Genomic DNA, 22,927 nt, shown 5'->3' with positions numbered 1-22,927 from the left:
AACTCAAATTATATATTTTGCTGTGTTAAAATATAGGAACACAGATGATATAAATATGTTACTTTTAACTGAATCCTCGTAGCTTGAAATACTGTTCTGTATTAGTTTAATGAGGTGTACTGTAATACTATAAGAACCTAGCCCCATCTTAAACTTGTTGCTTAAGATACTGTGACAGCCTTGGAAAGAAATTTTTTAAAGTCTTTCTCTGTATTTAATAATTTCTCACATTTTGATATGTAGCTATCTGAACATTGCTTTTCTTCTGTTTTTGATAATAAGAGTGCTTGATTGCCCCCTAAAGCCCCCATAAACCATGTGGAATAATAATCTGTGCAAATGAATCTATCAGTGTTACTCTTATTTATTACTTTCATATAATGGTTACTGCTTACATAGGAATGAATTGAAAATTTTTATTTTTCTACCTGCAGTGACCGGTACTTAATATGTTACCTCTTATTTTTAGCCAAAAAGGCTTCTGGAATGTTGTCCTTCTTCCGAGGGACAGCAGGGAAAAGCCCTGACCTCTCTTCCCAGAAGAGAGAGACCTTACGTGGAGCAGATAGTGCTTACTACCAAGTGGGGCAGACGGGCAAGGAGGGGACGGAGAATCAAGGCATTGAGCCTCAAGGTGTGTTGAAGGAGACCAAATGTGCTTGTTCTAGGCTTGGATTTACTTACTTCAGTTGGTTATGTTCCTTATAGCTTTAAGTAGATGCTTCTTGCAGAAACCAGGGCCTTCCCGCTCTTCTCACACCGTGGTGGGGTCAAGTGGGAAAAGCCTGGTGCTGGGAGAATCCAGCTGGTTTCAGGTATCACTGTTCTTACCAGGTGGAGGAATCAGAAATCCTTACTTGCTGTACCGATAAAGTGGAAAAGCAGTGTCTTCCAAGGTTTACTGAGGACTAAGTGACATTACGCATCTGTCTCACCCTGTAGCTCACAGTGTATGTTCAATACACTGAGAGGTCATCCCATTGCCCTCTCAGACATCCCCTTTCTTCTCCAGTCTCTGTAAGGTGGAAGCTACTGATACCCACCTTCGTTTAGGTATTTAAAAAAATACGTCTCCCTGATGGTGTTTGAATACAGGGTTAGACCAGGAGTCAGATAACTAAGCTGACCTGTCTTTGTAAATAAAGTTATGGTGGAACACAGACACGCCCTTTCATTTACTTACTGTCTGGCTGCTTTCCCACTATATTGGCAGGTTGAGTAGCGGCAACTGAGTGAAATACCTACCATCTGGCCCTTTAGAGGAGTAGTTTGGCAACCCCTGGGTTACAGCATGAATTAGTAGTTTAGAAAATAGAAACTGCATGATATGTTTTCATTAATATTTAAGATCTGTGTTTGGTATTCTATAGGCTGTGATCCTTAGAAGGTATTGGTGCTTTGAAAAAATTAATTTTGAAATGGGAAACTTAGAGGATGACTTGTTCTTCTAGATGTTAAAATATATTACAACTCCGCAGTAATTGGCAATAAGTTTGCCTGGACACATTAGTCAAATAAAAAATAAAAAAAAAAAACAGCTCTGAAGTAGATATTAGTATATTTTATATATCTTAGTATACGATAAAGAAAGCATCTCAGAATATTGGGAAAACATTACTCTATACACAGGAAAAACTGATCATAAACTCTGGTAAAATAGCCACAGAAAGTCTTGATGTTAGAATTGAGTAAGTTTATTGCTATCATAGGGATTATTTAACTATAAGAAAAATTATTCTTCAATCTGAATTCTCTGATTTTTAATCTAAAACTTGATCTTTCAAAAGGTACATACATTTTTATCGTAATAATTTACAGTTAATTGTATACATGATGCTTGCTTGAGTGTGGCTTGACTAGGATAATACTAACTGACTTAGTTTTTAGTTTATATCAGGGAAAAAGAATACACAAAATGAGCTGATAACTGCCTAAAACTTTGGCTTTACTAATGATGTTAAATCTTTTAGATGAAGTAGATGGAGGAGATACACAGAAGAAACAACTTACAAATCCTCACGTGGAGCTTCGTAAGTATGAGATAAATCTCTGGTTTGGGGACCCAGGACTATAATTGAACAAACTCCACTATTTGAAGCTCCTAGCTTCACACTAAATAAATATCCTATCTCTTGAAATGAATACTAAGTCTTTGTGCTGATGAGCATTTGTTTCATCTAGATTTAGTTTATAACGTATACATTATTTAATTATTTAAAAGGAAATCTATTTGTAAATTTAATTGAAATATAATTTAATTTATAAATTTTAATTTAACTAGATGTATAAGGTTTAAATAATTCGTTCTTGTATAATTTAGAGCCACAGAGCCTTACCAAGGCATCTAGAATTGTGTGTACAAGTTTTGTTACCCAGAATAGTAACACATACAGTGAAATTGAGGATGTAACCATACAACAATGAAAATGCTGTAACCAGCATAAAATTAGAACCGAGTCTTATTTTATGTTTTTTTCCTAGAAATATGTAAGGGTGGTCCTAAGGTACTCTCTTAATCCTTCCTGAAGATAACAGAATAGTGATAAACAGGATTGTAGTAGACTTAACATGAAAAATACTGTCATGGAGAAAATTAAATGCTTGCATTTGGTGTGGGGGTGGGAGTGGGCAAGAAGGAAAAGATATTTCTGATTCAGAAGAGCTTTTTTCTAAAAACATTTCTGTTTATAGAATTTTCAGATGCCAACGCCAAGTTTTACTGTCGGCTCTACTATGCGGGAGAGTTTCATAAGATGCGAGAAGTGATTCTGGGCAGCAGCGAAGAAGATTTCATTCGTTCCCTTTCTCACTCTTCTCCGTGGCAGGCCCGAGGAGGCAAATCAGGAGCTGCCTTTTACGCTACTGAAGGTAGGCCTTTTTGCTGTTGTTTAGTTGCTCAGCTGTGTCCGACTGTTTGCAGCCCCATAGACTGTAGCCTGCCAGGCTCCTCTGTCCATGCAAGAATACTGGAGGCAAGAATTTCTCCAGGCAAGAATACTGGAGTGGGTTGCCATTTCCTTCTCCAAGGCCTTTTTGACCATTTGCCAATTAAGCGGCATCCATCTTTTTTCCCTCGGGTAATTTATGAATCCCTTGAACTGAGGTAATGTGATGTGTCATTTAGCAAACATGTTTTTCTTTTAATGCTTGAGAGGATGAAAGAAGAACATTGAAAAAATACATGGTGTATAGTGTATAATGAAAGACAAGCATTGATCAAATCCCTAAATTCTTTCTAGTCCAGAGTTTTCCACATGTAAATAGTAACAGAGAACATCTAGAAAACTCACAAGGTACCTCAGAGCTGATGGGAGAAAGATAAAAATAGAAACATTTGACTTGAAAACTGGAAGGCCAAGTCCTTAACCTGCAGAAGTTTACAGCAGATTGTGACCATTTGTACTACACGTTGAGTTCTCCATACTCAATGAAAGTGCAGTTACTTGAGAAAATGCATCAGGAAAGATGTGCTTGATAGGTGCTTTCATGACTGTTAGTTCCTGGGTTGCTAACAAAGGAGTTTGTAACATTTTACTTGGTAGTTTTAAAAAGTAAATCATCTAGCTATGACTTCAGGAGTGCAGTTACTTGAGAAAATGCATCAGGAAAGATGTGCTTGATAGGCGCTTTCATGACTGTTAGTTCCTGGGTTGCTAACAAAGGAGTCTGTAACATTTTACTTGGTAGTTTTAAAAAGTAAATCATCTAGCTATGACTTCAGGTGTGTAACTGTCAAATGTAGAGTTTTCTTGACTATATAGATGCTCAGAAGCCCTTCCAAACCTTCAACTTGAGAACTATGTTCTGATCAAAATCTTCTCAGTGTTATCATCTAGAAAATATCCCTTCAAAACATGAAGTGAGCAAGTCATTTAGGATTCTTAGAATGATTTATTTTAGATTACCTCAGTAAATATTGCAACTGAATAAATGTGAAATTTTTTCCTTTTAGATGACAGATTCATTTTGAAGCAAATGCCTCGTCTGGAAGTTCAGTCTTTTCTTGACTTCGCACCACACTACTTCAATTACATTACAAACGCCGTTCAGCAAAAGGTAGAGACCCAAACCCTGATCTGTAACTAGAGTTTACTGGTCCATTTCACATCCTGAAAGTCCTAAGGGCAGTTTTCTCAGTAAGTGAACAGAATTGTGCTTTTGAGGTGTGGCAGAAAGCAGGGATTTCAAACTTTTCCTACTTATGTGTGTGTGTGTGTGTGTTCAGTTTGCCCACGTGTCATTAAACAGAGACCCTTCCAGTGAGAATATGAAGGAGTCATGTAGATTTTTTTTTTTCCATTTATGGGTTTGTTGCCTTTTATTGGAAAAATTATGTCATAATAAAATTTGTGAATTTTAGAAATTGTGAAGGATTATCCCTTGGGAGAATATTAAAGATCTAATAATTTTATTGGCATTGCTGCTTTACTTGCGTTATAGATTCAGAATTTCTTTTAAGGTCTTCTGACCATATTAATAGAAAATCTTGTCTGGTTAATACACGAATAATCCAGATATTGATATTAAATTATAAATAATCCTTTTAAAAAATATAGTTGACTTACATTATTGTATTAGTTTCAGGTATACAGAATAATGATTTGTATTTGCAGATTTTACTTCATTATGATTTATTATATGATAATGGCTATAATTCCCTATATATTAATATATGACATATTCTTGTTGCTTTTCTGTTTGGTACACAGTAGTTTGTTATTCTCCTGGGAAAAATTTGTCCCTTCCCCATTCCTTCTCTGCGTTGGCAACCACAAGCTTGTTTTATATTTCTTAAGTCTGTTTCTCTTTTGCATGTACATTCATGTCTATATTTTTTAGATTTCACATGTATGTGATATCATACAATATTTATCTTTCACTGACTTACTTCACTAAGCATAATATTCATAAGTAATCCTTTTTGATAAGAGATTACTTTTATCTTTGCTGAATTAGAGGCCTACTGCATTGGCCAAGATTCTTGGAGTTTACAGAATTGGTTATAAGAATTCTCAGAACAACACTGAGAAGAAGCTAGATCTCCTTGTCATGGAAAATCTTTTCTACGGGAGAAAGATGGCACAGGTATGGATAATGAACCACGCAAAGTATTAAGGTGCTGGATCACTTTGTACTTCTGGTTCCTGAACGTAATGAATTAGAGAATAACATGGTATTTGACAGTAAATATTAAACTTTGGTCACTAGGTCAGCTTTAACTTTTGAGTTACTGAACCTTTTAGGAAAGAATAAAGAGGAATATTGTGGACTGGTCCTAAAATTTAACATAAACAATATCCTAGAAACACAGAATTATAGAGTAAGAAGGCAGATCCAATGGGTCTGGCCATTTTAAAGATGGAGAAACTGAGGCTCAGAGGAATTGAATACTTTATCAAGGTCTCACTGCTCTTCCTAGAATTCAAGTTAGTCTAGATTCTAGAACAAAATATGCTGGTCTTTGAACTGTTTCCAGTCTGTGGAGCTAGGAGCATGTACTAGAAGGTAATTTTTTTTTTAAAGAATGTAATTTAATGTACTGCTTTCTTCATTGAGAAAGTCTTGCTATGACAAAAGCAACTGCTAAACTAAACTGTAGGTTTAATGATGTAATCAGTTTACATTCTAGCACCAGCTTTTCTCTCATCTTGAGTCAGGAACAACTGACTAGCAGTGGTCTGTAGAATACACCTCAGGTTCCACCAGTCTAGTTCCCAAGTCCCCTGACTAGCATTGCTTTTCCTACTGTCTAGAAGTTCCTAGAAATACGCTGTTGCTTCTGCATCGTCCTTTATAATTGCACAGTTTTGATATCAAACTTGAAATTTCCTAAGACTGTTTACATCTGTTTTTCAAACTGCTTTATGATTCAGCAGTATATTTTTGGAGTTACTTGTTAATGTTTCTTATAGTTGATTAAATGGGTCAGTATATTTCTGACATGTTTGAATATTTGTGTACCTAGTTATTAGTTTCATATGATACAGTTATATCACCATGTGCTTTTTGTATTATACAATTGCAATGTATGCATTCAATGACTTACATAAGTTATAAATTTTAAAGTTAAATATTTAAGTGTTTATAAGGATAGTGGCTACAAGGAAGATTTCTGCCTTTTAAATTTAATTATATTAATTAACCATTTGTAGCAACTCACATAAATGACAGAGAATTTTCTTTCTGCTAGGTTTTTGATTTGAAGGGTTCACTTAGGAATCGAAATGTAAAAACTGATACCGGGAAAGAGAGCTGTGATGTTGTTCTTCTGGATGAAAATCTCTTAAAGATGGTTCGAGACAACCCTCTGTATATCCGTTCTCATTCCAAAGCTGTGCTGAGAGCCTCGATCCGGAGCGACTCCCACTTCCTTTCTAGCCACCTGATTATAGACTATTCTTTGCTAGTTGGGCGAGACGATACCAGCAATGAGCTAGTAGTTGGAATTATAGGTAGGTCGATGAGTGTGCCTTATGTGCAGTTCATGATTGAAACCAGAGTAATCTTTGAAGACTATACTGAACCTGGTGTTGTAATAGCTTACTGAATGTTTCCACAGACTCATTTGAAATTTAAAAAATAATAGTTCTGTTCTAGTACTTTTATTCAGATTTTTCATTTTCATTATCTTTATCAAAAATAACTCTATTCAGGAATTTACTTAAGATGAAGCCCTGTGAGGTTGTTATGAGGTTTGGAAGAATTAATATGGTGAAAAACCCTTAGGACAACCCTTGGCATATTGTCTGCACCTACAATATTGCCAGCACTCAGTGTTAACTAATGTAGAAGTAATAGCAGTGGTAATTGTGATTGTTATCTGCTTATATTTATTAAGAGAGCTTTTACTGATAATCTCACCCCCTGCGACAGATTATATCCGAACATTTACCTGGGACAAAAAGCTTGAGATGGTTGTGAAATCAACAGGAATTTTAGGAGGACAAGGTGAGCAGAATTTTTGTTCTGTTTACTCTTTAAACTGTTCTCATTATCTTCCTCAGTTAACATATAACAAATGGATACTTCAGAAAAAATGATAAAACATAACTGGTTATCTTTGACTTTATCATCATTTCCAAAATGATCAAATAATAAAAGGAATTGTTTAAATGGGGAAATATGGGATCTTAAATATGTGTTAAGATGCAGTGCCTGCTACATGCTGAGTCGTGTCCGACTCTTGGTGACCCCCTGAACTGTAGCCCGCCAGGCTTTTCTGTCCATGGAATTCTCCAGGCAAGAATACTGGAGTGGGTTGAAATTTCCTACTCCAGGGGATCTTCCTAACGCAGGGATCGAATCCACCTCTCTTGTGCCTCCTGCTTTGGCAGGTGGACTCTTTACCAGTGCATCATCTGGGAAACTCTTAAGAAACCAGAGGTTCTCAAAATGAAAAGTTAAAGGAAAGAAGGGCCAGAGTTCCTGAACAGGAGGTAGTCCTGTTGTAAAGCTTGACGTCCTTTATGTTCTCTGAGCACTGAGAGCACCAGGTGTGCGCTCAGACCTCTCTCGTTTCTAGGCAAGAGCGTCTTTTAAAATAAAAAAGCTCTACCAGGAAGGACCTGTCCCTTGTCATGTCGCACAATGAGCTCCCTCCCTTTTTTCTGAGCCCGTCATAGTGTGTGTGTTTACAGGACATGACATTTTATGTTCGTTTACATGAAAGAACATAGCTGTCGAAGTCAGTGGTCGGGTCAGTTACGTAACAGCTTCCTTTTTTCCCTTTGCCCTTTTGTAATCCCAGGTAAAATGCCGACCGTGGTCTCCCCAGAGTTGTACAGGACTAGATTCTGTGAAGCCATGGACAAGTATTTCCTGATGGTGCCAGACCACTGGACAGGCTTGGGTCTGAACTGCTGATATGAAGCACGTGCTCTGAAACGGGCCAGGAGGAGAGGGGGCCTGGAACCAGAGGACCACAAGTCAGCCACATGTTTTATTTCTTCGTCACATTCACCACAGTGTGCAAAGGCCTTTCAGTTCTGAGGTTGGGTAGGCCATCTGTAGCTGAAGGGTTGAAACTCCATGGATTTGCACTTTGGTTTTTGATAACCACAAGTTAGCTATCCGTGGGCTGGGAAATTGCCCAAATATTTTGTTTGCATAAGCTGAAATCTGGATTCATTTCAAAGGGCTGAGGACAAATGTATGGTTGGAGATGAGATTGGTTGAACAATGGTTTGTCATGTTTGTTGACAATCCCATAAAGCAAACAGTGTCTCATAGATTGTGACTCTCACATTGGATACATTCTTTATCTGGAAAAGATTGGTAGAGCTGGTGAATTTTTCTTGTGTTTATTATGTAACAATTTAATGTTTGCCTATTATCAGAATTTCTGAAACTTTAAAACAATTCTGAATTATTCTATCAGTGGCCAGTTAAACAGATGGATGCAAGCTGTTCTTGTTCTGCTGAGGAATTTGACTTAAATTGGGAATCCTCTCGTGTTCTCTGTCTTGCCCTGTTTTCAAGTATGTTTGATATTTTTGAAGTTCCGTCACTTCTTGTCTGTGGGTGACAGGAGGCCACAGCCATTAACTTCAGGCCTTTTTCTAGAGCTGTTTTTTAAGCCTGTTTACAATTTTTGTGCAAGTAATATGCAGAACTGCACTTGTCTGTACATGCTCATAGTTTAGGTTTTTCTCCCACTTTCAGGGAGATATTACTAAATGAGTCTAAAATGACTAAATCCCAAAAGGGATAATTATTAATGGAAGATTATTTTTAATCTAAAAAGAAAAATTAGGCCTGATCCAAGAAATTGGGCGAGGGAAGCACTCGCCTGTTCTTTGTAGAGGTAAAGGACCTGTAGTGTATTACAGTATACTATAGGTATAACTGGTGATTTATGTAGCATCTATAAAATTAAGATGTTTCCCGTATGGACATCCTTGTTCTCTAACTTTCTGTATGAATTTCTAGGCCAGTTCTGACTGTTGAGAAATGTTAAGAAATAAGGTATTCTTAGTAAGAAACTCCTTGTTTAATAGTTTTTGTTTGTCTAAAAAGTGATCAGAAGTACTAAACTATGGCTAACAACACAACCCCAGACAGTTTCTCTTGGCTTCTTTCCATAATAAGGCTAATTTGGGGATTTATAACATTTTAAGGTTTCCACTCTGTCAGGCTTCCCATAGTAGCATGTTTGTTTTGCAACGTTCACATAATAAGAAAAAGTCTGGATACATTCCAGTTACAGAGACTTAAGTTTATGAAATAGGAACATTTTGGAAAGTTTACTTGAGAAAATGAAAGCATTAATTTGGTGTTTGGTGCTTATTAGAGACATGGTTTGCGCTAGAAACAAGCTGACCAAGGACTTCCGACTGATCTGATGATAAGCATTTTTCTTTTTTAAACATACGGTGTGCCTTTGGAACAATACAAAGCCCTGATGTTGGTTTTGATGTTAAAGACCAGTCCAGGACTGGAAGATGTGAAGATATTCACCCGTCTCGTGTCCAGGAACAATGGATACTGCATCTCATTTCGAATGTAAACATGTCTTGCGTCTCTGTTTATTTTTATGTGTGTCAGGATACTTAGGATTGTTTACCCTGTCCATTGCTCACACCTCTAGTCAGGAACACTTCCAGGAGCAGGTGTCTTCTCCCAGATGCAATCAGATTGTTTCTCTGTTTTGGTCTCAGTACCGTATGTACAGCTTGAGTGCTCCATTGGAATAGGTTTTGACAATAATGCGTCTTCTTGATTTTGGTTTCCTTGCCCTTGACTTGAAGAACCAATTATTATTATTATTTTTTTAAGTACTGCTGTTGCTTAGGTATTTTTGTGGCTAAAAAATTCCAGTGTAATCTGAAGCAATACTTGTTTCCTTGCAAGGGTGGTCTGTCCATTTAAAACTGTGTTAATGAAGGGAAAATATAAAACTTAATTTGTCATGAATGGTAGAACTGTATATACCTGGCCTCTTGCTGCTCTTATTTAGGCCACTACCAGATACATAAGGCTTTTCAAATACTGTATCCTCAGTGTTAGGCACTGAGTGACTGTTTACCTCTGTTGAATTCCCCATCGAGGCCTGGAGAACCTTGATGCTGAAAAGTTAAGAATGAGGAAGGAATCTTAATACTTTCTTCTGTAGCATAAAAAACAAATTCTGAGAATAGTTGATAGTAGCACAAGAAAGCTATGTAAACATGTTGCATTGTATAAAAATCTTACCTACAGATATAAACTGTTTTAATGCCATCAGAACTAAAAATATAAAGGATTTCCTGTTCCTTTTTTTCTTTTTTACCCAAGCCTGAGAAAAATAAGGGGAATAAACTGTTGCAAGCCCTTTTGTAGTCTATTGAATGTTTTAAATTTATAGATACTCAAATTTTCATACAGAATGTCCTACTTATAATTGTTTTCTTGATTCAGCAAGTGAGTGGTTTTCTAGCTTTGGCTTTTATTTGGTATTGTAAATAGTAGGGTTGTATTGGTTTTTGTGGCATTAACTTCTCCTTGGCTTTTTACCCATTAATGGTGGACTTATATAAAACTGCTGAGGAAAGTTATCTACCTACAGAAAGTTTGCTTTAGCTAGCAGAGTACAAACCCTTCTGAATGAGCCTGGTGGTAAAACCGACTAGGCCATTCATTATTCCTCAAGTGTTAACATACTGACTTAAGCAGTATTCAAACCATCTAGTGCAATGCCTTCTTTGTTTGTTTTTGTAACACGGGTGCAGTTGTATTATAGAAAAATAAAAATTACAATCATGAGCAGTTTTATTAATGCTGCTCTGCTGGTTTTGTAAAAGAAAAATGTACATTATGTCTTTGACAGGTTTCATTTTAATGAGAGAAATGACATTGTAAATCAGAATAGCCTCTTTTAATTTAATATGAAAAATCCTATTAACAATATTGAAAATACTTAGTGTATTATATTGTATATATTTCTCTACTTTGGTTCCGGCTGTTTTATATGATTGACATGTTATTTAAGAGATAAAACTGCCTTGACCTTTTGGAGACTTAACACTGTAAAAAGAGAACTTACAATAAACTGAGAATCAACTTCACTTTGTTTTGAATCTGCTTGAGGAAATTAACAAAAGGAGATAGGAGTTGGTGCCTAAGCCTAGCCCGGGCCCAGCTGTGTTGCCCTCTGTTCATTCTGTCCTACTTCTATTGGGAGAATCGAAGCCTTTCTCTAATAAATAACCCTTCTCTATAGATCTAAGAAGGGCTTTCCTGGTGACTCAGAGGTTAAAGCGTCTGCCTGCAATGCGGGAGATCTGGGTTCGATCCCTGGGTCAGGAAGATCCCCTGGAGAAGGAAATGGCAACCCACTCCAGTATTCTTGCCTGGAGAATCCCGTGGATGGAGGAGCCTGGTGGGCTGCAGTCCACGGGGTCGCAAAGAGTCGGACACGGCTGAGCGACTTAACTAACTAACTATAGATCTAAGAAAGGGGGTTGCTAAATCCTTGGGCTCACTTCACCCAGTAGGGGCCTGGCCTTTTCTGTTCATCTCCTTTTCCTCAGTTCTTCTCTGTTTCCTTAGGGCGCTCAAGAAAGCTCAGCCCTTGCCCAGCGGGGAACAGCTGAGTCCATCTCCAGGCGGGCTCTGTTATTAGTTGCTCCCACTCTTCACAGGGTCCCTGAAGAGGATCCAGCAAACTGCATCCTGCGGCTGTAAGCACGGCAACTCCCACCCACCACGGCTGGGCTCAGCTGAAGCAGGGAGAGCCCCTGGACAGAGCAGGTGGCTCCTGCCCCCAGGGGTGCCCGGGCGGCCTGCGCCTGCTTCCCCAAACCCCCAGCTGTGGCAGAAAGCCGTTCGTTTCATTGGATTTTTTTTCCCTACTGTTTTTCTATTCTCTATTTTGTTTATCTCGGCTCTAATGTTTATTATTTCATTACATCTGCTCACTTTGCGTTTTGTTTATTCTCCTTTCTCGGTTTCCTTGAGGTATAAAGTTAGGTTATTGATTTGAGATCTTTTTTAATGTGCACATTTATATCTATGAACTTCCCTCTTAAATCTTCTTTCACTGCCTCCATAAATTTGATACATTGTGTTTACATTTTCACTTATCTCGAGTTTTTTTTTTTTAATCACTTGTGATTTCTTCTTTGATCTTTTAGTTGTTCAGTATTTTGTTGTTCAGTTTTTACATTTTTGTGACATTCCCAGTTTTCCTACTGTTACTGATTTGTCATTTCATTCCATTGTGGTTGGTAAAGATATTTAGTATGATTTCATTCTTGTTAACAATTTATGCCTCCTCCCCCCAAATTTTTGTTCTAGAGCATGCATTCTGATGTCTTAGGCCAAAGCAAAAGAGAAGAAAGGTGAGGCAGAGATCTAAGTAAAGTGTTTTTGAAACTGATAGACATGAATAAGATACATGAGGAAATTACAAGTTGCTGATCTAGGAATTTTTTCTGTCTTCACCTATTGAAAGTTTAATTTTTTTTAATTGAAAAAATTTTCTTCAGTTTATATCTTTTCCTGACTTGTTAAATTGAAAATAAAATTTATGAAAAGATCATTTTACTGTAGTCAATGTCCTTTAATGCATCTTTGGAGTTAGTTGTCTTGAATTTGGCCCCGATTGGTGGTTGTTTACTGATTATTACTTTAACATTTTTCAAATTTGCCACATTATGTGTGGCAGAGTTGAAAACATTTTTTTTAAACTGTATAAATTCTCACCTTTAGGACATTGTTTGCACTTATGTGGCGTTTAGCACGGTGCCGTGAAAGCTGCCCTCTCTCATATCCTTGGTTGAGGAAGATATTTTCAGGGAGATTGCTGTTGTCAAGAATGAACCAAAATGAGGTTGCAGTGGTGAGCAGTGGCCAGTAGAGGGCTCTGAAGCACTTGATCCTAAGATTTTCAAATCTGCTAGGAGAGCAGTTTGAAGTCCTTAGAGGGACCAGTGGGACTAGGGGAACCCAAGTTCCCCAAATCTTTGCCAGAGTCCTAAGTGTCTTTTAAGTTATTCTTTTCCAAGAGTGTGTTACATCTCCGAATATGTAGTTTTCATTTGGAAGTTTAAGTTGGAAATAGCAATATTTTTTGATGAGTGTAACTCTTTCTTACAAATGAGGGTAACACTAAAAGCTTTTCATTTGAAAGAGCACATGCTTTATACATTTTCTGTTCATAACATCACTGGAATAGTATTGTCAAGGCTGTACAAATAAGTGACTGTCAGAAAAAGGACATTAGGAAAAACTGGAGAAATCTCAGTAAAGTGTGGACTTGAATTAATAATAATGTTTCTACACTGTTTTATTGTGACAGTTGTACTTTAATAAATGTAAGATATAAGTAGTGGGAGAAACAAGGTGCTGGATATCTGGAGACTGTCTATACTGTCTTCGTCATTCTGACAGAAACAAAACAACAAAAACAAAAAATAAATGAGTTGTTATACAGTGGATAGGAATAGGCCTACTTTAGAGATGTTGGTTTTAGTGAGATTAAGTTAGAGGGTCTTTTTTGTCCTTACTACCCTGTTGAAATATTTTTTCTTTCCCTGTTTCAAAAACCAGCTGCTCTATATGAAGTGGCTAAGCCAATGAAATGAAGATACCGGTTGGGTTCTACATCCATGGATACGGATGGTCAGCTGCAAAGGGTTGGAGCAACTGTGGCTTTTGGTATCTGTGGGTGGCCTGGAACCATTTCTTCAAAGATAACGAGGGACACCTGGACGGCTGTGTCCCTGTCCTTGGTAGTCTTCATGCATGTCAGATCAGTGTCCTTCGGGCTACCCATCTCCCGCGGATCTCTGGGTCTCTCTCTGCACCTCTCTCCTCTTCAGTACTCTGCCCTCAGGACTGAGGGTCTTGGTCTCCCGGGATTCTCAGCTATCTCCTTACCCCAAGGAACAGATCAGAGTCCTTCCAGACATAACTGAGTTCACTCAGGACTTGTTTCCTCTCCAGGATTCCTGTCCTTGATTGGCTGATATCTACCCCTGTCTTGAAAATTGCTGTTTTGTATATTTTTCCTGGTTTTCTTGATTGCTTCAGACAGGAGGGTAATTCTGGTCCCTATTAGCTCACCTTGGCCAGAAGCAGAAGGCCATGTCAGATGATATTTCGTAGAGTGTATCTGAACGCTATGTCGGATTATTGATACAGTGTTTTCTCTAAGGGGCTGCTGCTGTGCATGCTCAGTTGTGTCCCACTTTTTGGACTGTAGCCTGCCAGTTCCTCTGTTCATGGGGATTTTGGGGCCAGAATACTGGAGTGGGTTGCCATTTCCTCCTCCAGGGGATCTTCCTATTTGTAGTTGTTTTAAAAATGACTTTTAAAAAGATCTAGTCTCCTAATTGAAATCCTGTTATCTGAAACAATGAGAATAGATGATAGTATACCAGGAAGAGAATTTTTTAATTAGTTCAGTATGCAGAAATATGCCTTGAACCACCTCCAGCTGGGTGTGACCCTATCCACAGATACACGTTATATCCTGGACAGGGCGTGCTCCAGGGAGATAGAAACCCTAAACCAGACTCCTGATGGTGCCACCATCTTTGCCTTTTAGCTTCTCATCCTGAAAGTACTGTTGAACACCAAGATTGTTCAAGAATGTTAGGATATAACTAATCGCTCTTTCGTGTATTGGCCCAGAACTTGGTAGGTGCTTCTAGATTTTTCCACATAGAATTTGATGGCCATTTCTGCTGCTAATTTGCTGCTTTATCAGAAAAAACCCATCTATCTGGCAGCTCCATTCCCCCACACTCTGATGGTCACCATTCTCTCCAGTAACAACACTTGAAGGGTCAAATGGCGGCACTGTATCACTAAAGTTCTTACTGTTTAGAGTGGCGCAGGTCAAGTTACTGCCGGAAGTGCACATCTCTAGAATCTTTCTAGAAGTGATTCCTTTAGTCGCATCTGTTTTGACTAGTCTCATCTCTATTGCACAGGGTTCCTGGTGTTTCTTCTCTGTGTTCATCTCCAAATGCCCAGAGGTGGAAATTACAAGGATTAACCTTACTTCCAGAGGATTGCTTTTTCCTTCTGTCCACTGGGGTGTGTGTGCGTGCTCAGTCGTGTCCAACTTTGTGACCCCATGAACTGAAGCCCGCCAGGTTCCTCTGTCCAAGGAATTTTCCAGGCAAAAATACTGGAGTGGGTTGTCATTTCCTTCTTCAGGGGACCTTGCCAACCCAGGGATCGAACCTGCATCACCTGCATTGGCAGGTGAATTCTTTACCACTAGCACCTGGGAAGCCCTCTGTCCATTGGACGTGAATATAATTATTGGTGACCCTGAAGAAACTGGATGAGATGACTGAGAAATCCAAGCTCTTTGGTTATGATGGAAGGTGGACACTCACTGCCTTCCTCCAAGCTGGGAAGCTGCTGTTGGGAATGCTCAGGCTGGCTGCTACAGGAATGGGACTTCGGTCTGCTACTTCTCATCAGTGTGGCGTGTGCTCTTCTCCGTACTGTATCAGCAACACTTTATCATGTATCCTGGTGGTAACAAGCCACCAAATGAATAGAGGATTTCCCTAGAATGAGTCAACTGATGGCTATTTGCTTCATGTTATTTTGGTTTCCAAGTCTTGTTTGATTTTGCAACATTTTCCTAAATTGCTGTGTGTGCATGTGTGTGTGTGTATTCAGGTTCACTGGGAAAAGTATCAACAGCTGGGTGATTCTAAAACACTTTCTCTTTTGTTGTTGCTTTGCTTTCAACCAAGTTTAATTAACCAGAGAAAACCTATGTTGTGTATATTGTTGTTTAGTCTCTTAAGTCATGTCTGACTCTTTGCAACCCCATGGACTGTAGCCTGCCAGGCTCCTCTGTCCCATGAGAGTTTTCAGACAAGAATACTGGAATACAAGGAATACATTTCCTTTTCCAGGGGATCTTTCCGACCCAGGGATCAAACCCACGTCTCCTGCATTGGCAGGCAGATTCTTTACCACTGAGCCTCCAGGGAAGCCATAATAGAAACTATTTTTTTAGTATATTAACTCATGAAGCAATATGTGAATAAACTGATGATTTAAAAATTTTTATGCTTAAATAAGCATAAATGAGTTTTGCAAGTTTTAATTTTGGCACTGATATTTGCTCTAACACTTGCTAATTTGAAAAACTGCAAACTAAAAGTTGTTGTTCCAGAACAACATGTACATGTGTATGAATGAAGAATTTTATTGTTTTCAGGGCAGCAACAAAATACCATTTTTAGAATAAGGTGAACCCAGAATCCATGAAAATGTTAGATTTACAGTTCATGTGACATTTCATGGCTCCTCAGAGTACTCAGTATTACTGTATCATCTATTTTACATTTATATAATATTTTAGGTCCATGTGTGAACTAGTTGAATTCTGTTCTCAATTAATCTGTATTCCTGTCAGCCTCATCCTGAAAGGAAGAGTGTCTTCTCCTCTCTAAGATAATCTCCTCCCTCCTCTTCTATTGTTTTCAAATTAATTTTTGCTGAAGTACAGTTGTGTCAGTTCCTGCTGGGCAGCAGAATGAATGAGTCCTACCTGTATGCACGGCCCCTCCCTTTTGGGCTTCCTTCCTGTTCAGGCCCCCACAGAGCATGAAGCAGAGTTCCCTGTGCTATACAGGATGTTCTTGTTGGTCATCTGCTTCTATGGGTCAGTGGTATATATGTGTCAATGCCAGTCTTCCAATTCCTCTCACTCTCTCCTCTCTTATTCTTGATCCTTTACTCTCCTGTCTCCTGCTGAATCTTTCTCCAAAAGTAGCCTTTATTTTCCCTGTACCTTTAACTTCTTCTGTTGTATTTACTCTTTGCTTTCAATATGCTGGTTTGTTGAAGTTCCAGTCACACAGTCTTCTCTCTCAACCTTCCCTAGTGCCATGATCCTCTCCTTTTTCTTCCTTCTGTTACGGAATTTGAGAGGGCACATGCTGCATTCATTGTTCCCTCATCCTAACCTCACCTCATCCTCTACAGTCTACTTTCTGTACCCGCTGATCGCTCCTTTGAAGGTTACTTTTGATTTAGCATGCTTTTGAAATCAAATGGCTTAACTACATGTTGATTACTGTTTAGAACTGAAAAGACATGTATTTTTTAATGAAATCCAGGCAATACCTTCACTCATTCAATCAACAAACATATCTGAAAGTAGGTCTTGACTAGGTCCTGCTGCTGCAGAAATGAAAGACATTACTCCCAGCCTCAAGGAGCTTACAGCTCAGTGGTGGCAATGGATTAGAAAACAACCATAAGATGTGAATGTGTTGTCACTTGTGTTAGTCACTCAGTTGTGTCCGACTCTTTGCGACGCTATGGACTGTAGCCAACAGGCTTCTCTGTCCATAGGATTCTCCAGGCAAGAATACTGGAGTGGGTTGCCATGCCCTCCTCCAGGGGCTCTTCCCAGCCCAGGGATCAAACCCACTTCTCTTAGGTCTCCTGCACTGGCAGGCAGGTTCTTTACCACCAGTGCCACCTGGGAAGCCCAAGATACGAAAAAGGACTGTTAAACATCTGTTTTGTTGATAGAGGTAAACATTCTCTGATTGAAAATGTTTATTCAATTACCATCATGACCACTTTGCTGATTGGAAGAATGTGGTTTAAGTGAATTTAGAAAGATTTGTTTTTCACTTTTTTAATTTTAGAGAGTTACAAAAATCTTTTATTCATTTTTAAGATGTAACCTTGATGCAGTCTTCTTTGTAAAGTGATATATCCCTGCTGTGATAATCAAGAAAGTTTAAATAAAGCACCTAATTTCAAAGCATTTCACATTTAACATGCTGAATAGCTGAGGGAGGGAGTTTCTCTAAGTTAAGGCAGAAGGAGAACTCAAAACTCCTGTGAGACAATTACATGAAATCCCACCTAAAAACAGATTATCAATAGTTTGAAACTTCCCTAGGGAGTTTCTTGCTAGGAAGGTGGGCTTCTTTTGTGGCTCAGCTGGTAAAGAATCCGCCTGCAATGCAGAGATCTGGGTTCGATCCCTGGGTTGGGAAGATTCCCCTGGAGAAGGGAAAGTTTACCCACTCCAGTATTCTGGCCTGGAGAATTCCATGGACTGTACAGTCGATGGGGTCGCACAGAGTCGGACATGACCAGAGCGACTTTCACTTTCTTTCCCTAGGAAGGTAGAGACAAGGCCATGGCACTCTAGGGACAAACTGCTACTACTTTTAGCCATAGTTGAAGAAATTGAAGAAGTTTCTTGTCATCTGACTTGATTTTATTGACTCTTACTGATTGATCCAGTTTTTCTCTGTGCCCAAAGCAACTTTCCACATAGGTGAGAAGCAGAGCCCATTAGCCAATGAGGTAATCTGGCTCGAGGACTCAGTCTAATAGGACTCGGCTCCATGTTGGATGGTGCCGAGTGTGTGTGTGTGTGTGCGCTGAGACAACAGAGGGAGAAACCGAGAGGGAAGCTGAATCCTGAGCATGGTTTAGAAGCTAGGACTCTGTGTGTGTGTGTTTTCCAGCTCTCTGTGAAGCCCAATAGTGTTTAGGGCTTCTTTCCTCCACATAGATAACAAATGCTCATCTAGTGACCTGGAGGTAGCCCACTCCATACAGAGCCTGGGAGAGTCTAACAGGATATTTATTTAGGTGTTAATAATTCCAAGAAAGGAATTATGAATGTCTCCATTGCCATATCACACATTGTAACAGCATGCTAAATGCACCATGTTGTTTTATGTTTTTTAGTCAGTAATGCTTGCATTTTGGCCAAAATAATACACCATTACGTGGTATTTCTTGAAATGCTATGCTATTTAATGTAAATAAGCACTCTATAAAAAAGTATTACAAAGAAAACCAACCAGGCAAGCTTGGGAAGAAATGTTATTATCCTTATTATTTTAGACAAGTTCGTTCTTAAATCCAAACACCTGCTGTTGCACTTTAACATAGTTTGTACATACAAATAAAATTAGAACTGGCAAATATGTGATTTTTATCAGATAGGCTTTGTTCGATTGGAGACTAAATATTTTTGTAAAACTTGTCCTTGTTTGAAGTTGAAATTTCATGTCACCACAAGAATTGACCAGCAGAAGCTCATTTACAATGACCCACATGGTTTTAGCTATTATTTTTGGACTTGCTCCCCAGCCCACACAGGCGATTAAGTGAGAATAAGAAAAAAGAAAACACTCACCTGAATCATCTATTAAAATCTAGGTTCCACTCAGTAACATAGGTTTTATTTCTTGATTCATATTTAGCAGATGCCGTGGTCATATTCATATATGAGCTCTCTCTCTTCTCTGTGGTAACCAGTCCCACTTCCATCCTTCCCTATTATATGCTCCCATTTCCACCCCTTTAATGGAAAATGCCTCTTTTAAGTATCTAAGGGACATTTGATAGATGATTGCCTTCAGCACCTCATACCTCCCCCTTTCCTCAGGAACTTGAGAACTCATGTCTCTCTCTCTTTTTTTTTAATAGGCTCTGTGTACACATGAAACCAGGAATTGAGATTAAAATGAGGGAGAAGCTCAGTTATTCAGGCATGTTTTATCTCATAGGCAGAGCTGGTATCCTTCCTCAGTGCCTGAGGCTGACTTGGGCTCTTAACAGAATTCAGATCTATTTTGGTTTATTAAATTATCAAGCCAACTCAGTGGCCATGCCATTCAAGAGTTCCCAGGAGGCACTGAATTCACAGGGCATCTGACAATGTGGGTGTTTTCCTAGTTCGCGCTGCTCCGTGGATTTAAAAGCATTTAGCAAATATTTTTATTTGATTAACCCAGAACTTTCATACAAATAAATATTATAATGAGTAAAAAATTGTAAATATACATGCTGAAAATATTATGACCTCTTCATAAAAGCACAAGAATTTCATGAAGACATGGAAAAATACAGGAAGAAAGTAGTCTACTTATTTAAGGACTGCTGTCAATTCACCGGCAAGCATTTATTGCTAAATTAAGATTGTGGAAGTTCTATACAGAGCCTGATCTATGATTCTATAAATTTTGGTAGTTTTTCTTCATTTGTCTTCTTTTTTTGACTCTTTTTGTTGGCAGATCTTCACTTACTAAAAATAATGATTCACATATAAATAAGACACTTTATTCCAGTGAAGTTATTTCTGTTTCAATAAAATTCAGTAATAGCTACTTCCTCTCAAACCAGAGTAATGCCAGCAGTACATTACAGAGATACCTGTTCTCAGCTATGCTCTTTGGATTCTAATCAGTTGGTATCACAGAGGAGGTAAAAAGTTTCTTTGGTGCAATCATGATTTTTATTCTGATTTACTGTCAGCCCTCTCAAACACTGTGTGGTTCTGTTTTAAATTAGAGGTAAAATTCTGGGCTATTTATATTAATCAAAGTGTATAATTGCTTTGTTTTTTCCCCTGGAAAGCAACTTTATATTCATTTCTAATTTATTTGCAAGCATAATATTATAGATTTGTAGAACCTAGCTTTAGTAATTTTTTTATTCTCTAATCAGAGAGACCTTTTTTTCCCCTTTCCAATAAGATGGGCAATGATTTATTTGAAGTGGCCAAAAATAACATTTTACAGAAAAGGAACTGTAATATTACACAATCAAGTGTAGCTACAAAATCTTAAGACATTCAGGCAATGCTTTATTTAGATCACTAAAAACAAGGTTTTATAGAAAAAGAACTGTAACAAGCAAATGTATAGCTGCAAATTTTCTTTTGCCAGCAATATCAATTCCCTCTAAAATATTCGGGGACTACTTTGCAGTTTCCAAGCAAAACTAAAAATCTGTGGGACAGAGTTGCTCAGCCTCATCACAAGAATGAAAACAGTTTGCCAAATGATTTTGTTTAATGCTAACAAATAACTAAAAGACATGGTCACTGCTAACAAGTACCTTTGTCTATTGAAACAGCCCAACCTAAGCACATGTTTATGAATGATTCATTTTGAACATAGCTGCTGTTTTCCTGCCATCATAGATCACATGTATGGTGGCAAGGGTTAGATGTTGGAGGCCATCCAGGCACTGAGGAGGTAATCCTTAACAGAAATAACTCCAGTAGATAAGCAACTCAAACAAATGGACCCGCCTCTGCCAGAGCCCCCCAGGGTGTCACATTTGCTTTCTGTGTAAAGAAGGTCCACTGACTCCCTAGTTCTTTACTGGGAACCAAGAGATAGATAAAGAAGCTGTTCTTCTAGGACCATCAAATCGCCCTGGGGTTCTTCGTGCTGTAGTGCGCTTCACAGGCAGCAACATAGGCAGACTCTGGGAAGAAGTCATCATGGTACTCGGCTAAAAACCTCAGAAAGAGATCAAAGTGCTTCAGTAAAGCCTTCAGGTTCTTCTCAGAAAAGGACATCTTTCCAAGGATTTCAGGAAGTTTCACAAACAAACGCAGCAAATGTTGCGCCCCATAAATGTAAGAGGGTGGAGGTGGTTGGTCACCTGGAGGATAACTCTCAGGTACAAGTTTCCAGGAGAGGACCTCATCTATTTCTTTGGTTCTTCTGCCTTCGAAGCCAGCAAACACCGCACTCCCTTCCTTGCTAGGCGTCAGAAGAACAGGCGAGGATGATCTGCTATGAACAGATGTCTTCTTTTCCAGGTACAAGAACAGCTTGGGCATGCTGGCGGACATGTCCTGCTGCCGGCGCTGGGGCTGAGGCGAGGCGCTGCTCTCAGACAGCCTGTCGCAATTGGCAGAGTGGCGCGTGGACCGCCTCAGAGACTGTAAGGCTTCCGGCTCGGCTTTGCGCCTTTTGGGGGTGGTCGGTTCGTCTGAGGTTGACTGACTCTCTGTGGACTGTGGTGTGGATGGATTCAATAAAGGTGGGCTTGGAGAGAGCTCCTCCTGGTTCCTATTAGTGTTTGTGGGACTTTCCGTAATCGGAAGAAAAAATTGGGACGAAGTCACCTTTTTATACTGAACTTGTTCATATGGATAGAGCAAAACCAATGGGAGAGTGTAATCAAAGGTTAGTCTTAATCCATCCACCATCTCCTTACAGAGGTCAACGTTCTTTTCTGCTGGGATATCGTGCACATTCATGTTGGCGTGTGGCATAGCATGATGGTGATGAGGCCTCTCATTGGCTGAAAAGGCTGCATTGATAACAAAATGCTTCACGTACGATTCCAAAATAGTTATGATGTTGGTCTCACATGGAACGTTGACTAACCGTTTCCTCCTGTTGATATAGTAACAATCATCCTCAAGCTTCTTCTTCAGAACTTCAGGGATTTCTATAGTTACTGTTCTTTCTTCCATTTCCTTTTTTTGAGTCCTTCACTTCAGACTTTTCTTCAATACCTTTTCCTTCACTTATTTCTCCGTCCTTTTCTTCACTGTCAGAGGAACTGCTTATTGAGTTTTCATCTTTCTCGTCAGCAGGGAGGCTTTTTGAGACAGAGTCCACCCCAGGCAACCTGGCGAGCTTCCTCTTGCTTTCTGTGCTTCTCAGGCGAGCTACAGCCTTTTGGGCCAATTTCCGCTGTGATCTCCGATTTTCATCGGCGTCACGAAGGACATGATCTTCAGCTGCTCATCTATCCCAACTTCTGTTCCAGCCATTAAAGGGGATCAGATATTCTGGGATCTTTCTGCCCTTTTCGTCTTTCCCAACAAAAACATCGACAGTCTTGGCCTCGCAGAGCACTCGCGCCTCGGTGGGGTCAGGCTCGAAGCACAGCGCTTTCTCCCCTGAGTGGAAGACAGAAAGCCGTCGCTCGCGCTCACTTGCTCTTCGCGGCGGAGGGCGCGGCCCCGCGGCGGGCGGGGCGGGCGCGGTGGGGGAGGGGGTCCGGGGAGACGTTTTCTAATGTTTATCTACAGAATAGAGAAGTTACCAAATGTCAGTTTGACAGACTTATAATTCTGTGCTGGTAAACAAATTGGAAATGAATGTAAAATTGTTTTCCAGGAAAGGAAAAAAAAAAGTCTTGTTAACAACAACAAAAAAATTCTTGTGTAACTCGTGAC

General features: G+C 39.2%; 2 protein-coding genes across 3 annotated transcripts in view; one reads left to right on the top strand and one right to left on the bottom strand.

Moving 5' to 3' along the window:
• Positions 1 to 11,042, top strand: part of PIKFYVE (phosphoinositide kinase, FYVE-type zinc finger containing) — a 77,020-nt gene extending 65,978 nt beyond the window's left edge. For both annotated transcript variants that reach the window (XM_043910222.1, XM_043910221.1), the window contains 8 exons: positions 470 to 634; positions 1,971 to 2,030; positions 2,692 to 2,868; positions 3,953 to 4,056; positions 4,957 to 5,085; positions 6,191 to 6,452; positions 6,874 to 6,948; positions 7,748 to 11,042. In XM_043910222.1, coding sequence (XP_043766157.1) covers positions 470 to 634; positions 1,971 to 2,030; positions 2,692 to 2,868; positions 3,953 to 4,056; positions 4,957 to 5,085; positions 6,191 to 6,452; positions 6,874 to 6,948; positions 7,748 to 7,863 — 1,088 coding nt within the window. In that variant the 3' untranslated portion in view covers positions 7,864 to 11,042. The remainder of the gene's footprint in view (positions 1 to 469; positions 635 to 1,970; positions 2,031 to 2,691; positions 2,869 to 3,952; positions 4,057 to 4,956; positions 5,086 to 6,190; positions 6,453 to 6,873; positions 6,949 to 7,747) is intronic.
• A 10,109-nt stretch (positions 11,043 to 21,151) lies between these two features.
• LOC122698743 (male-specific lethal 3 homolog) lies at positions 21,152 to 22,688 on the bottom strand. Its single transcript, XM_043910223.1, has one exon. The coding sequence runs from the start codon at positions 22,214 to 22,216 to the stop codon at positions 21,152 to 21,154; it is 1,065 nt and encodes a 354-aa protein (XP_043766158.1). The 5' UTR covers positions 22,217 to 22,688.
• Between the last annotated feature and the right edge of the window lie 239 nt (positions 22,689 to 22,927).

Source organism: Cervus elaphus, chromosome 8, assembly GCF_910594005.1.
Source record: "Cervus elaphus chromosome 8, mCerEla1.1, whole genome shotgun sequence".
In the NCBI taxonomy this organism is placed as follows: Eukaryota; Metazoa; Chordata; class Mammalia; order Artiodactyla; family Cervidae; genus Cervus; species Cervus elaphus.
This window is presented reverse-complemented; position numbering and strand designations above follow the sequence as displayed.

Coding starts and splice junctions, on each gene's coding strand:
- LOC122698743 (XM_043910223.1), bottom strand. CDS start 22,216: ATGGAAGAAAGAACAGTAACTATAGAAATCCCTGAAGTTCTGAAGAAG.